Consider the following 16,933-nt stretch of genomic DNA (forward strand, 5'->3'; position numbering starts at 1 on the left):
AGTAAAGTGCAAAATGGTGATGATATACTATACTGTAGGCATCAGTATTTTCAGGTGATAAACAAGAAAGCAGTCTCTGTCCACAATGCCTTACACATCCCATACTTCTTTTTTATGAGAGCCATCATAAGAGGCCTCATATATTCCACAAAGACTCTCCTCCTCATACTCTACCCCTCTTTAAAGACTCTTGAGCAGAAAATCAAGGAAGTGGAGATGTCTTACTTGAATACTACTATATCCCTTGACAGATTATCTTATTTTTTATTTATAATCTGACTTCTAAACATTTAGGTTGAGGGAAGTAAAAGCAAAACACAATAAGACCCAGTGAAAAAAAAAGAACAAAACACACAATATAAACTTATGTAGTTTAATGGTCAAAACTTTGCCTCTACAATCAAAGACCAGATTTCTAGTGGTGTGTGTGTGTGTTGTGTGTGTAATCTCCTTAAATCCACGGTGTAATCCGTTGGTGACAACGTTATCCAAAATGAAGGTCTCCTTGTATGGGACTAACCCTGCAAATATCTTTTAACAAATGACATGCCTTGTCTTGTTTGCGATGACAAATATTCACACACATTAAGACTCCCATCTACGCTAATCTACAAACTTTCCTCTTGGATTGTTAAAATTTCCTAGTGTGTTTAATCTACAAACATTCTCGTAATAAATGAAATCCCCTTGCAAGTGGCAAATCTAAAGGCACATTCTTATAGTTCAGTAAAAATTTCGTTATTTGTGAAGAATCTGTTAGCATATTCTCATTTCTCAGAGAGCGTTAAAGACCTTGTGACTGCACACATACACACTCACTCTAGACTTAAACTCGCACTGCATACGACTATTCGATCACATTCTCAACGCATTTTAAATCTCCTTGGTGATTATCAGAGGCTACTTAAATCTGGTATGCATTTACTCTAGATAATCATTCTAAGCTATAAAATCTCTGCTTGTCTGTGATTAATGTAAATAGATCTTGTATATGGTGCTATGCTGAAATAACATTACCATACAATAAGTGCGAAACCCCGTAAGTATTAACTTAAAATGCGTAGAGCTACAGTTATTATATAACTTTTAAAAACCACTAGATGAGAAAAATCTAAGCCAGAAATAATATGCCCAAAGGACGAGTATCGTATTTGAATGAAAAACAAAAGTGCGTAACTCATCAAGAAATAAACCACTCACCAGACAATGCCCTGAGCTCCAGAGCCTATTGGTTTGAGATTGGTGTAGCGCCTGAGGATGGTGAAGCGCGTGTCGCCCACCTCCACCGTGTAGAAAAGGCTGGAGTTGCTGGGCGCGGCCATCTTGGGACTTGGCCGGGGGCTCAAGAGCGGCATAGGTCCGCCGTCCGGAAGGCTGCTCCCAGCCTCTCCAACCTTACTCACTCGGCCCACTTTGACCTCCACCACGATGGTCTTCGAGGAAACACTTCTCGAACACACAAGTCTCCTCCCTCCCTCACTCACTCACTCACTCACTCGCTCGTCCTGTCGCTCTCACGCCCACCACCGCACGCCCGCCTCTCGCTTCGCCTCGATTTCAATGACCTTTCGTTACCTTCTGCTTCTGGGATGGCTGCTGCTTTGTTTCCCTTCAGCCGCTAATATCACACGGACCGATGGCTGGTCAAATCGGCTAAAAAGGGCCTTGTCTTATTTAAAAGTTCCCCCTCTGGGAAAGAGAAAGAGAAAGAGAGAGAGTGAGAGATAGCCAGGTCAGGGGACTAACGCAATTGACACTGCCTTAAAACGCGTTCTTTTTTCTTTCCTCTATCTTCAGCGTCTGAGTATATGTATATGAAGCCTCGGCCTAAAAGAGTAACACGATCCTTGACAAGATGTGGTCGTGGTGGTGATGAAGGTGGGCCTTGGGGGATGGGGGAGCCCCTCCACGCTAAGACTTCAACTTTAAAAAAAGCCTCCGGGCATCAGCAACAACAACAACAACAACCCTTTTCTCAAAAGGAGAAAGAGGGCGGAGGGGAGAAGAGGAGCTTCGAAGGTAATAAGCAACACCAAGGGACCATTAATAATTCCCTCTATGTCTCTTATCTGCCTCTTGTGACGGCGAGGCGACGTGCATGAAGGAGAACCACCTCAAGAAGCATAAGTAAATGAGAGAACGTGAAAACCGACAGACATCAAAATGCAAAGTTGATCTTCGTTCAATCCACAGGAAAGCAGCGAGAGGGAAGAAGAGACAGCGCAGAAGGAAGCTTCTAGAAAGAGTTAGGTAGGAGAGAGAGAGCGGGGCCGCGTTCGTTTCCTCGTCTTCTACTTCCAGAACCTACGACTTCCTCTTTTGAAGTGGTCGCTTCAACGATCAACGCAGAAGAAATGTTGCAGCAACTGGGTCCCACCACTATAAATTAACATGGAGGATGAACGTCCCATAACAACTACAAGTCCCACTCGAATCCGAAGTCGAAGTTTTCGCACCAGCACACACAGCCCACAAACGAATTCATGGGTTGACCCCAACAACAACGAAGACTGAAACGCTTGGCTAAACCAAGCCTCTGGCCACCACGGTCTCCATCATCATCGTCATCATCATGGTGATCATCATCATCCCTGCTTCGGCGTCTCTGCTTACCACCTGGCAATCACCTGAAAAGAAGGAGACGACACATAAGATTATTATATATTACTTGTGATGCAGAATTAATCTCATGTGACCTGAGCGTAAGTGATTTGTGTAGTGTTCTACAGATACTTTCATACGTTAAACTTGATACAAAATCAATCCATGTAAGGTAAACACTGAAAATGGCACAATTTACTGGTTTTCACATTCAAAAATTGAAATTCACAAAGCAAAAATAAACCAGAGGGAAATCAGCACACAGGATGAACTAAAATTATACAACCTAAACATATTTTTAAGAACTTTCGGTTACTGATATTTCAATCACAAAACGGAACTCCAAATCGTGGCAATGAAAGAACACTAAAAAACCTAGAATATAATAAAAATATACACTCAATTGTACAAGTAAATTGTCAAACTGACGACTACTACTGAACGCCTCAATATTATAGTTCTGTAACCACCACCAGTTCCCGTGCAATATGGGTGCCGTGTTTAGTACCAGACCCTTGGTAATGAACGCAAAAATCTAACCAAAGTCGGTAAATATCGTAAACATAAATAAGGCTTGGTAATATTTTGTTAAGGCGACTGGCGGGAAACAAGAATGTGCGGTGGTAGTTGACAGTTCTACCCATACAATCATACACAGGCCAATTTAACCAACAGTAGCCATTTTAATACAAATCAAACTCTGCCCAGTTTAGCAGGAACAAATGTTTTCAGGAGTTGAAATCCCAATCATCATATTACCTACGAAAGACGTCCAGACCTTTCAAACTACAGTTGGGTGACCGTCCTCATTCCTGATCCGAATCCATAAGAAACTACTTCACCGAATCTCAACTGGGAATTTGAGCAACAAAAAAATGTGAGTATGGAAATTGCGGCATACTTGAAAGTTCTCTCCGACCATCACCGTGTCTATGATAAGAAAAGAAAAATCGAAACATTCTCTTTCGAAAACACCATTCGTTCTCCTCACACTGCATGAATACACGACAAACTGAAATAGAGTATTCCTTGCTATAATATCAGACCGTTAAACTAATACTTTTACGACACATCCGTAAGGGAAAGTGTGCAAAACAATCGTATTATACTTGTATTTCTATAAAAGGAAGTATAATGAAAAAGTCAAAAGGAATATCAACGTTTCTGACATTTTCGTTTCTTCCAATATCAATTTTTCATCAGTCTGTTGCGTTAATTATTCTTCCTCCTCATTTTCTTTTTTAAACCCAACTAAAGGATCATATTAAAGATTTTTATAGCTCCCATTACATACAAAACTGCATGAACACCATTACAAAACGTGGAAAAATACTCCCTTTACAGATATTTTTATGGAAAAAAATGCTATGCAAATGAGATTATTCCATAAAGTGATTATTTAGATACATATAATTAAATCAAAACGACCCAACTTCGCCATGCCACAGAATATTCCGATTTTCACAAAATTAAAACGTTGGGGTAAATCTAACAGACTGGCCATAGTCTTCTTTCACGTTTAACAATTTCGGAATCTTTTAAGAACAATTCGACATTCCTTTCAGCTGAGAACAGATGCCAACTTCGTTGATAAAGGACACACACACACACAGTCACTTTTCGTTGCACATAATCTGCCATTCTGGAGGAGAAGCTTTGATATGACACTGAAATTGATAAATGACACTGAAACTGCCAAGTGAAAGAGTCGATTTTTAATGGGTTTTACTTTATTTTTTTAACGTACTGATATTGAAAACATGTCTGTCATCATCACTTGGACCATTAATCAGACCGTGGGGTACCTCTAAATCAAATGTCATGAAGATCTACTGAAATAATAGTAGTAATAATAATAATATATGCAAACTTAAGGCGATCCTCAAATCAAATCTCAACGCAGGAAACATGAAAAAGCCAAAAACACATGGGCAGTATCAATAATCAGATACAGCTCAGGAGTAGTGGATTGGACAAAGGCTGACTCCGTAGCATAGACCAGAAAACTCAGGAACACATGACAATACACAAGGCACTACAACCAGGACTCACGCAGAGGAGTGTGCTCCTAGAAACAGCGCACATGGTAAGAAAAATGATGCAACCCGGAACCCCACACTATAAATACCACCCAGTCGAATAGAAGGACTATGATGATGATGATAAAAATAATAATAATAATAATAATGAAGCAGACGTTCAATTTCCCCATGCTGACGAAGTTAAATACAAAAGATTGGGAGCGATATTACAGATATTTCCTGAGCAACTAAACTTTTTAAAACTAGCTTCTACATGTAACATTTAAACAAACAAGTTTATAATTAGTATAGAAAATTGTTAAATTTAAAATTCTATACAGTAACAAACTGCACATACGTCATTGTTAATTCGTGGGTTATGAGTCATTTTCTTAATATTTTTACAATGTAGGACGCTTATTCTTACATGCATTAATTACTCAAAATAACCAACCAATGGCTGCAAATGGAGAAAACTACAGTAAGAAGTAAGTGATGAGACGAACGCCTATTATTTCCACTATTAAACATCACACTTCCTTTAATGAACACTTATGCTAACATTAAGTATAAGGTATACACTTTAATTGGTAAAATTCTTCGAAAATCTTAAAAACTGTTTTCAGTTTCTAATCGTATGCATTTGTGTTTTTCTCAAAAATAAATTAACTTACTTCAGTCACGTGATTAAACAGTATAACGTACTCAAATTTCTCTCTCTCTCTCTCTCCATCTCCTCTCTCTCTCTCTCTCTCTTCTCTCCTCTCTCTCTCTATCTCTCTCTCAGAATCAAGATAAAAACCTTATTGCATTCAATATTTTCTAAGAAACCGAGAACGATCGAAAACTATTCCTATTACTTTCTCGATGCTGGAAAACGTAGAGCCTCAATTTGTCTCCTTTGACAGGACATAGGAAAACAATGCCTGCAATGCATATAACTTCGGTTAAGGGGTTCTCTGCTAGCTCTCATATATATATATATATATATATATATATATCTATATATATATAATATATATATATATATATATATATATATATATATAGATATATGTATGATATATATATAAATATATATGTATATATATCTATTATATATATCTATGTGTGTGTGTGTGTGTGTGTAGAGAGAGAGAGAGAGAGAGAGAGAGAGAGAGAGAGAGAGAGAGAGAGAGAGAGAGAGAGGCTCTCCGCAACTAAACTTTCAAAACAGCCAAGTGGGAGTTGTACTATTCCACAGGTCCTGAAAAGACGCCTAATGAAAGATCCGTAGGTAAATAATAACTTTTGAACTCGCCTAAACATACAACATGAAGGCTTTCACCACGATGAAAGTTGTCGGGGGTGAACAGTAGCGAAAGCGTACTGAATCGACTTTCAACTCAATTCATTGGATGGACATTGCGAGCCCACTTGAAGACGAAGGCTAACCGGGTAGACTAACGGAGCAACTAAAAAGGAGGGTAAAGACGTTTAGGCGAGCGAGGCAAGCCTAATCAGCCAGTTTTTTTTTTTTTTAATGTGCTTTTTGAAGCCACATGAGCAAGGTATTTCAGCAAAAATTCTATACTCCCGCTACTGTTTGTCTATCTCATCATCACTGGTAACTAGTAGACAGACAAAGATCAAGAAACGTAATATTTCCGAGAAATTTCATATATTTATGATTGCACATTGAAAAACAAAACATGCTATTACTTGTTGGGGGTGGCAACCCCCGCAAAATTACGCCCCTGGCTATGCAGGAAAGGAAGTACGAAATGGAATCATATTTCATAAATTGCAGTATTCTACGTAGCTACACTAAAAGCAGGAGAGGCGCTGGAAGAGGCTAAAAAGTCTACCAAAATTGGAGTTCAGACGGAAAACCGAGATTTCCAGATGATCAGACTGTGACCAAACTCAAAAAGAGGGTTGCAACGAATTGTGTGGGCATAAAAAACAGTCGCAGAGGCAACGAGAACGATTGTTGAAGGAACGAAAGATATGAAGTGAGGAGGGAGGGCATTCATTCCGATGGGAAAGAGTAGAAATGATGAAAGGAACATAATAAGTATCGGACGACTGCTGACTGCTGACTGCGGCAACGAAAAATAAAATAAATTAGAATTTTAACGTCGAAAAAAAACAACAGCAAAAGAAAACTACTGCTTATGGACATAACTGCCGGTAAAGTGCTTTAATAAAAATTTAAAGATGATGATAAATCCTGGTCGGGACCATAAGTCTCTATATGGGTAGGAGAGATGGACATTAAAGGAGGGTGAAATCAAGAGATCAGACCAACTGCAAACAACGAATGGAAGGGAAATGGAAAAAGTAACGAATTATAAAACCAAGGCTGTGTTTTCCAGTGGAACTACGAGGAGGAGGGCTGAACATATGCGACGATGAACCCCCCCCCGTCTCTCTCTCTCTCTCTCTCCTCTCTCTCTCTCTCTCTCTCTCTCTCTCTCTCTCTCTCTCTCTCTCTCTCTCTCTCTCTCATCCAAGCCGAAATCTACATTTTATGCAAATGGGAAATCATTTTTTGCTGTCACTGGATAAAAAAATGTTCTGGCAAGACAGCTACTGTGTTATCTGTGTTGCTATCATATAGCCTGAATGTAACACTCCTTCCTTTCAAGCACAAACATTTTATTCAAATGAGAAGACTTCCTTGCCAACCTACTAGCTCGTCCCCCCTTATATAATGTCTTTTTGTGAATACAAACAAAAGTAATATAGTAAAGTAACAACTTTAACATCACTTGATAAATAGAATGATAAGCTTTTTATGATAAAATGCCTACTGAACAATGACAGAATGCATCAAAGAAAAGCAGCTGCAAAAGTTCAAAATAAAAAGAACGTAAAAGCCTAAAAATTTCAAGAGAGACCCTTCGCCTTTCTGCTTACCCTCGCCCTTCGTTACCTCTTCCCATGTCACCCTTTTCCTTCCTCGATTCTAACTCGTATGCTTGTCACCGCCTCTCATTATCCTGATAAGAGGAGGGAAATATTCCCTGAGAGGAGCAGGTCCTCACTCTGAGGATAATGCGTCCAAAACACTAAAACAAAAGACAGAGAGAGAGAGAGAGAGAGAGAGAGAGAGAGAGAGAAAGATAAATTATTGTAAAAATGCTTTTGCCATAAAAAAATCAGGGCAAGGAATCAAATTTACTTTGAAAACAAATCTCCCATACCCATATTCTGAAAAAAAAGAGAAAAAAAACTCCCATGCAATATCACCATACAACATTCTGTGCCCTGGTTCATTTTCCAAGGGAGTTCAAAGGGGACAACGGAGAGCAGAGCAGACTTGACAGGACAATATTCTTAACACACCTTCACTGCATGTCATACCATACCATGCAAGAGGCAGCAGGCTTCTGGAATTAAAATCTGTTTTTTCATCCGAAAATATAATGCATACATTCATGATATAAGGCCTACATTAATTACCAACTATTAAAAGTGTTTATGGTTGCCTGATATTTCCAACACTAGGAAGGTTTCTGTTGTATATTTGGAAACTGGAATTAAAAATAAAAATTCAAAATCCACCGTTAATAAATCAACATAAAAACTTAAAAGACTAAAAACTAGAAAACTTCGGAGTGCTACGATTATTAATTAACAGGAAATACGGAATGTAGGGAACAGCATATTCATTCAAAATAAAAACCCAAACAAATTTAGCCTCAATATGCATACTTAACTATACATACAAGAATATTGTACAACTGAAGTAAGAGCTTACATAATTCTGGGGGATCCAAAATCAAATTCTAATATAGCAAATAAAATGCATTTAAAATTACATCTTTACAAATCATCATTAATAGCGAGGTCAAAATGACTACAGGGCTTTCATCTGAAAACTTATATTTTGAGAGAGGTAAAATGGACTCATTCTGAAAGTTCTCATACTTCTCTCAGAATGTATGAAGGCATCAATTTTTAAGCTACTATGTCTCAAATGCGCAACACAAAACTAGCTATCAAAACCTCATGCCTGCTCCTACAATTAACTTGAACACAAGATCACATAATATAAAACAAAATATAAACGCTTCATACCTACAAGTAGATAAATTTCACGAAATGTAACGTGCATAACAAACCTAACTGTATGAATTTCCATCGTGTGAACCTTTAAAAAAGGTAAAAAAAAATTCCATGAAATACTTTTCAGTGCACACTATATCATTGCGTATAATACTCCCCAAAACCGAGAGCAGAGACTGGTAAAATACAATTAAAAAGTCTTTCTGTAATGAAATACAAAAGCCAAAGTGGAAATTATTGCTGGAAGCTTTAGTCTCAAAGGACATTCGATGTGAAATCACGATGTATTAAATATGTAATTCCCAAAGAAATACCAAACAATCACAGTGTCAGAAGCCGCAACTGTCCCACTCATGGATTCAATTGAGTATTAACGCTGTTACCAATGCTAAAGCTTTATTTTTATTCTTTGCAAGACGACTATAGCAGGGTAGGCTTTCTATCACATGATTTCCGATGATAACTGGAGTGACACATCTAAGGTGTTTCGTGTGGAAAATTTTTTTTTGCTGACATATGACTTAAACAACGAAGCTTTCTCATCATCCATATGAAGGCCCAGACCCGAACTCACTCGGACTTGGTACCCGAGAAGTAAGATCATTTATATAGATGAAGAACGCAGCCTAAACAACGATGTTTTGTTGTGCGCCACCCGACATTTCGTTGGGCTGGGAATCACCATTAACAGAAACTAACTGCCTCCGATTTGTTACAGGGGACTTTATTAACCCTACATGGCCGTAGCTCTTATTCCATTACGTTCCCCTTAGTGTAGCAGTTCACTGCGAGGGACAGCGACAAATGTTTAACCAAGGGTTATTAGTTGATGCATTAGCGCCCTTCCACATTCCATTAACATTGTTATCAATCTTTTTTTTTCTCGCTAAAGTTACATTGCTCCATTAAAATGTTTTTTGCCTTGAGGACGCGAGTGACTTATGGTCCAACTGCTACTTAACAGACCTCATCAAAAATGAAATGATTTGATTTATGAAGTCAAGGCCACCAAGCCAGACGACGGGGCACTTCCAGCCATTCAGAGCTTGGGACAGTGAAATGAGGGAATTGGAGTGGTTGGACAGCAAGGTTGGAGAGAAGAATTCGAAATGCAGGTACTTTTAAATAATAAAAAGTGGATGCAACTAACTGACGGGACGCTGCAATAACCCTTGATAATGTCTACAATACACCATGCGAGGTGCACTACTATAACATTACGGGGCTTATGGAAAAATAAATTGTAAGAAATCTGATAAGTGGAAGTGAAGTTATGACGTGACTTTCAATATATGAGGCCTTTAGGAGTAATGTATAAATTAATTAGAAAGATTAAGCATTTCAAAAGGGTTGGCCAAACTCATATCATTTCATTCATTGATACCACTCTCAAGATCAACACGCACTTATTCCATTTTATCATAATAAGCTTGTTTCTTAATACCAAATTAATTGAAGCTCTGCACTAGACAGGGTAGCAGTTTTCAATAATAGAAAAAAAAATGATTCACAGAGGTTAAAATGTTTGACCATATATTGATATTCACTCTCAACAATATTTAATCTAAGAAAAGAAATTTTCAACATTTCATTTGAAAGAACGCTCATTCATTGACCTGAGTAAAGCACTATTTCAATAAAAATCCTCCACTGACACTGAGATTACCGGCGCAACCTAAATCTTTTCCCAGTTCAGTCCATCTTTTGAGCGATCTCCCAGATGAGAAGCACAAACTACGCCCTCCTCATCCCAAAATCCCAGGCAGCCAGGGAGACTTTCCTGGCAATTTGTAGTGTTTTCAAGGAGTTTCTTCCCGAATTTGTCTGCAATCCCCAAAGTCAGGGTCGTCCTCTTCCACTTTTTCATACCTCTTTTATATCCCCTGGATTGGCTCTTTACTGTTTTATAGGTATTATACCCTGGCATTACTGGCTACCTCAGCCTTTCCATCACTTTAAAATATATAAAAATCAAATTACCTTTTAAATCAACTTAAGATATTCATTGATGAAATATTCATATCTTAGTCATGGTTTTACTGTCGTTGATGATTTGTCTTCCGGTCATTATCTCTCCTCTACATGCTCTGCTCATCACTGCAAAGAATTCGTCTCAGGTTGTAGCAACGCCCCCAAAAAGATGTCAAATTGCATTTGGAAATCCCAAAATCATGAAGGATGGGCACAGTGTGCTCGCTAATCTTCCGGGAATTCGTTGCTGAAAGAATGAATTCTTCAATTTGAAATGACTTCTCTGTCAGGCAAAAACTGTTCACTGCACAGGTTCTCGATTTTCACGCAAATTCCTTTTTATGTTGTTGGTCGCCGTAAAAGCATCAAGGTACAAACATCACTCTGATATCTTGCATATATGCTTCATCGGCGGTTTAGCAGCTACCAGACGTCAAAAACTAATTTTCATACTTTTCTCCCATTAAACAATTACTATTTGCTTCTCTGCTTACTACCCATGCAGTATGGATACGAGATCACGAAAATACAGATTTAGAATTCCTAATTTTGTTTCCCTCTAAGCCTACACCCCGATAACACAAATAGATGACCGCTCCGGTGCACGGGTTTCACCAGTTTACCCCGAAAGTCAGAATTCACTGTCTTTTTGGAAGTCGGGAATATGACCGCATTTTGTAAGTCGAACGCGCCCTGCCGCCATTCTTCAGTCAGCTCCTTTCTCATTATGTCTGCGGCATAAAGGAATTTCGGAATATGTTTCCCTTCCTTTTATATCATCATTCCTTCTCCTTTCCTCGCCGATGCTCTTATCACGGGAGTGAGGGATAATAATGTCAGCAAAGGTGTGTCCGTCGCCAGGGAAAAACATCGCACCAAACCCATTAATTTCGTTACACAATATTGCCACTCACTTAATAGAGGCAGCCAAGAGCGAGGAGACGTAAATTGAAAGTTAGGTTCTATTACCTTTAAAGTAAAAAGCGAGTGAAGCTTAGAATATAACAGGATTTCCTGATGCAAACAAAAACGACAGAGGAAAAAGTTAAGCTCTCAAAGGGAAGATAAAAGCATCTGAAAGATAAAAGTTGACCAAATTCAAAAAAAATCTTAGCTGCAAAAAATTCAAAAGCTTGACACCAGAGGAAAGTAACAGCTCACTGGAGCTTGATCCTAAACGGTAACAGAGACTTTTCCCATTCACACTTATCGAAAGGGGAAACAAGGAAACAGGCACCGAACTTTCTGAGAAATATTCTTATAGAAGAGACGGAAAAGGCTAATAAAAAGGTTTAGTCAATAAACTGAAGAAATAAACTTATGACATCGTAACATACAGCTTAAAATTTCGGATATTTAGCTATTCAAAATATATGATTTCCCCGAAAAACATGGAAAGAAAGACGAACACCTGAAATGAGCGACGAAACTCAGTTACTGAATCAGTTTCCATTAAATCATAATCGAAAAGCAAAGTGAGAAGGTTCCTAGAGGAACTGGATTAACACCGCTCTATCTTAAGCACACAAATACACGATATGGCACAAAGGACCCCATTTAAGGAAAGGAATGCGAAAAAAATCTTTATAAACCTACCGATCTGGCTACCAATACAACAGGCTGAATATACAGAGCCTATACAAAATCTCTACATAGAATAATGTCACAATTATAAAAATAAAATATAAAACATAAAATCACACCATCGACATTCTACGTTGTCTGCAAATTGCTAGACTGCGAAGGACCCCGAAGTATGGAGATTTTTTTTTTTTTTTTTTTTTTTTGGAAGCTGTCATAAGCAGAAGGTAGGAGAGACAGCAGGAGGCCAAGAGATTCTGTATTCACATTATCTCTTGGAAACATTTATGCTACTCTCTCTCTCTCTCTCTCAATATATATACAGAATAAATATAAGCAGAAGAAACAAAAAATCTATGTATGCGTATGTGCACTTGGCAAGTTAAACCGACGCTGACATATACATAATATGTAGCCTATATTCTGTGAGAGAGAGAGAGAGAGAGAATGATTAGGCAAATGATAAAACTGAGAGTTGCAGGAAAATTCCCAAAGCCTTTTAGTTATTAGAGAAGGGGAAACACACACGCAGCTATTTTGGTTACTTCGAGTGCACATGTCCTTGTAATCTCAAGAGGTTTCGTCAGCAGATGATTATAAATACACTAGATCGATACAAGGCAGAGTACACAAATTTGTAACATCAAAATAAATAAATAAATAAACAGCTTATGCATAGAAAACATCATTTTTGGTATAAAATGTCATTTAACCACATTGTTTCCGCTCCATTCTCGAATCCAAGAGAATCTTTGTTGTGACTACAAATTTAGAAAGCTTATATATATGTTAAATAATAAATCTTCCGAAAGTAATAATAAAAAGTGCTATAGTATCACCTTAAACTTTGGGTGATGCAATTGAAAGTTAGGACTATTTCCAGAAGGAATGCACTCCGTCGTCACTAACTAGGCCGATTTATTATTATGCTTATGACAAGGAGGGGGCAAAAGTCCTATGCTAATCTCGAATACAATAGTGATAGAACAAGTATTATAAAAATGAAACGAATTAGAACCTCATTAAAGACGATACGAGATATGCATCCTTAATTATCATTAGAAGCTAAGCTTCTGACAACGGAGGTTTTACAATTTCAACCGGGCATATACAAATAACAAGAAAACAATACCTCACCATTTGCAAACTGCCTATCGTGTAATCCAGTTGTTGGCTTGTTCTGGGTGAGTGTTAAGGTTTCTAGCCATAAAAACAATACCAAGGAGAGAGAGAGAGAGACGTAACCGGTTGCCTGAATTTTCAACAGCCAAATTAACTACTTTCTCGATTTTCTCCCTGTTTTTATTTTTGAGAGAGAGAGAGAGACACGTTTACGTCTACAAACCCTGAGTAGAATTGAGGAATGAATGAAACAGCGCTTCCTTTCATGTCTGAGCTGAAACAAATCCAACCAACACACACACACACACACACACACACACCCGGCCCATTCTTTCGTAGTAACGCGTGTTACGACAACACCCCAACATGTCTGTGGCCGAATCCCAACACGGGAGAGAGAGAGAAAGACCTTGTTTGTTGAGTTCCCCTTCGAATTCAAAGCTTGCATATACGAGCGTAACCAAAAAATGACGAGTTAATCGAGAGGTTAAGAGCGTTCCAGTGGTTATTATAAAATGTCAAAACATCAAGTCAATGGCGAGGTGGTGTCCGAATTCAACAGGCACAAGCATGTATGAGCTCTAACAGATTCTTATTTGCATTCAGAATAAGATTTTGAAAAAGAAATTGCAAACGGTGTACTAACCAAAACAAAGAACCTGCAGCAGGACTGCAGCAGGACGTCAAGTTTCCAAAGATGCTTGGTGATTAGAGTCGCTTTCATTTCACCTGTCTGCTCCCCAATAGGTTTCAGGTAGATGAGGCATGTGCATAGGTAGCTCTGACTTAGCTGAAAACGTTTCCGATATCGTAGGCTTACTCTGATAGAGATGGAAAATGTTTCCTCAGTAATACATCTGAATGCCCACATACACAAACAACCCTCACACCCTCTTACTTAGGTCATAAACAAGCCGATTTATAACAACACGAGCGCACGAATGACGGGCTTGTAACAAACAGTCTGCTCAAGTCAAACGCAAACGATCGATGGATTTTAAACTTTAAAGTTATTTTTTCCTCGTTGTAGATACATAAAAAGACATCTGGCTATGCGAGAGCGAATAAAAGGCATTCTAATAATTTCTTGCATGCAAATGGCATGAGTAGGTTCATATTCAAAATAAGCAGGACATATTGTTGTCTATAAGGCCGTCTAGGGCTGTGGGGAGGTGACTGGAACAACCATTGCTGTATTGGCTGGTGGCGCGAATTTTAGTCATAACATAGTATATACATTATGATAGCAATGATATTTTGGTTTTCTTTCCATATAACTGCATATTCAAATATTTTTTTCTTAAGCACACGAATAATTATAACAGCTCGGTGCTTGGGTGCTTTCGGGCCTATTTAGCTAAATAACTTATCTAGCAAAAGTTTAAAATACTATTCAGTTCCCGTCTTCCTTATTGTTGATGACATAATTGTGTACGGTGTAAAAGGTTAACGTAGGCATACAACTCATTTTTTGGACTGTTAGGCACTGGAACGATAATTAGATAGAATGTGAAAATCAAGGTTAAAAAAGCAATTTTAGCCGCGATGTAATGAATGTGCGCTTCAAAAAAGGCCAGTAAAATGAAATACTACCTGGCGAATCAGTAACAGGAATTCATTGGTCCATGCTTCCGACCGATAACTTTCCAGATATAGGACGATTATCGTCCTGAACGACATTTTGACACCCAGCACTTCGGTAGACTCATCTTCGAAGTCTTAAAAGCACAGAATCTGATAAAGACGGCATCCGTAGATGAGGAGGATGACCTATTTATCAACAACCTATGAATAAATGGCTAAAACAGGCGTCCAAAAATAAATAAATAAATAAAAAAACATATACTGCGGCATAGCAGCAAGTTTTGGTTTTTCTGCCAAAACTTCACACTTGAAGAGAAGCAGTACACGAAATCGGAGAAGTGTTGCCAAGGATAATAGACACCAAATATGCAATGGCATTTAATAAGAAAATAAATAGATTTTAAGTTATATTTTAAGAACGGTAAACCAAAAACAAATAGAATCACAGTCTTGTCCTTTAGGTCAGCATATTTTCAAGGCCAAGGAGAACAGGAACATGGAAAAAGCAAGGGCAGGGATTCGAGTATTACGAAGCCTCCTAAGTGGTACACACTACCTTCAGCCACTTCTCCAGATTCCCAGGGTTATCAAAACTATATCGCAATACTACTTCTAAAATGCTTTTCATTTCCCAACACTCGCCTTACAAATTTTCATTTATTGACGCTAAATTTCATGATAAATGTGCTTCACTTCCTACTGCGAAAGACAGTAAAAATCAAGAAATATCGTGCATTGAACAACTAACAGCCACATGAGAGGATCTAGAAAGCCTGACAATAAAAAAAAAAGTCCACGTGACTACAAGTAAACAGCAATTTTAACATGAAGCTATAATAACACAACAAATTTTTAAATACTAAATACTGAATGCACCACGAAATGTTAATTGTTCTACGACGCCATTTGGGGACCTACACTTAACTTCCTAAATTCACCATCCCAGAAACTTAGTCAAGAAGGTGAATTAATCTATTCGGAGCGACGAGGGTTAATAACATCTGTCATGAAACTCATCACCAAAATGGCATTAATCTTTCTAAGATATAAAAGATGATGTCCTCAGCGGGAGAGATTTCCCGGTAATGGAAACTATAGGAACAAGGTCTCTCCCTCTCCCGGTAATACCTAGACATATTCAGTTATTATTGTCAACGTTCTCTTATGCAGGTCATTTTTCGGCCATACACAATGATGACCGAACTTTTCCGGATGAATTTTCACAGTAACAAGCAAGTGACACACACACACACATAGGTAACCCAAGATGAGAGACAAGAAATAAGCAAGATTCCACTTGCCCCATTCTGAAGATGTGCACTGCGCATGCTCATCTCCGATATATAAATACATCACCATCATCACCTCAAAAGCCGCGTGGAGAAACAGGGCCTCAAGGAAATTCTAGTTCTTTATCTCCACTCACCTCCACCATACTTTCTTTTCTCACAGTTCTTAACCAAGTAGATTTGTGTCTCCCAGGACTTCCCGTGATTGTGCCAACAACATTTCAATGGCATCTACACCTGCCTTTCACCAATATCTTCTCTACGTGAGGAACTCTGTATTTCCCTTATGGTACCATTTCTGACTCCTAATATTCTTCTTCCAGCCTTATTCCCAAATGATACTATCTTTAAAATACACATTCGGTGTATAACCTTACTTTCGTACACAGTTTCAATCTGCTTTCCAAATGTCAATAAGCCTGCTCCTTGTTTGAGTGACCCTTTTCATTCTTTCGCTACATTCCTTCACAGGGGAACCTGTACTGGATACAGTAAATTTTACTTGTGAGCAAAGGAGACACACACACACACACACACACACACATATATATATATATATATATATATATATATATATAATATTATATATGTGTGTGTGTGTGTGTGTGTGTGTGGTGTGTGTTCACACAATAGCCTTTGGAAAAGTTTGTACAGAGGAAAAGCAGTTTTTCTCAGTGTCCTCACTGGCATGTCATCCCAAGCAGTTGAGGC

The 16,933-nt window shown here is 38.3% G+C and overlaps 1 protein-coding gene across 6 annotated transcripts in view; it reads right to left on the bottom strand.

Moving 5' to 3' along the window:
• Nucleotides 1–16,933, bottom strand: part of LOC135196905 (stress-activated protein kinase JNK-like) — a 395,869-nt gene that overhangs the window by 20,809 nt on the left and 358,127 nt on the right. For all 6 annotated transcript variants that reach the window (XM_064223718.1, XM_064223717.1, XM_064223719.1 and 3 more), the window contains one exon: nt 1,201–2,627. In XM_064223718.1, the coding sequence (XP_064079788.1) occupies nt 1,201–1,355 (155 nt within the window). In that variant the 5' untranslated portion in view covers nt 1,356–2,627. Of the gene's footprint in view, nt 1–1,200; nt 2,628–16,933 lie in introns of those variants that run through there.

This window comes from Macrobrachium nipponense, chromosome 18 (genome assembly GCF_015104395.2).
Source record: "Macrobrachium nipponense isolate FS-2020 chromosome 18, ASM1510439v2, whole genome shotgun sequence".
NCBI lineage: Eukaryota > Metazoa > Arthropoda > Malacostraca > Decapoda > Palaemonidae > Macrobrachium > Macrobrachium nipponense.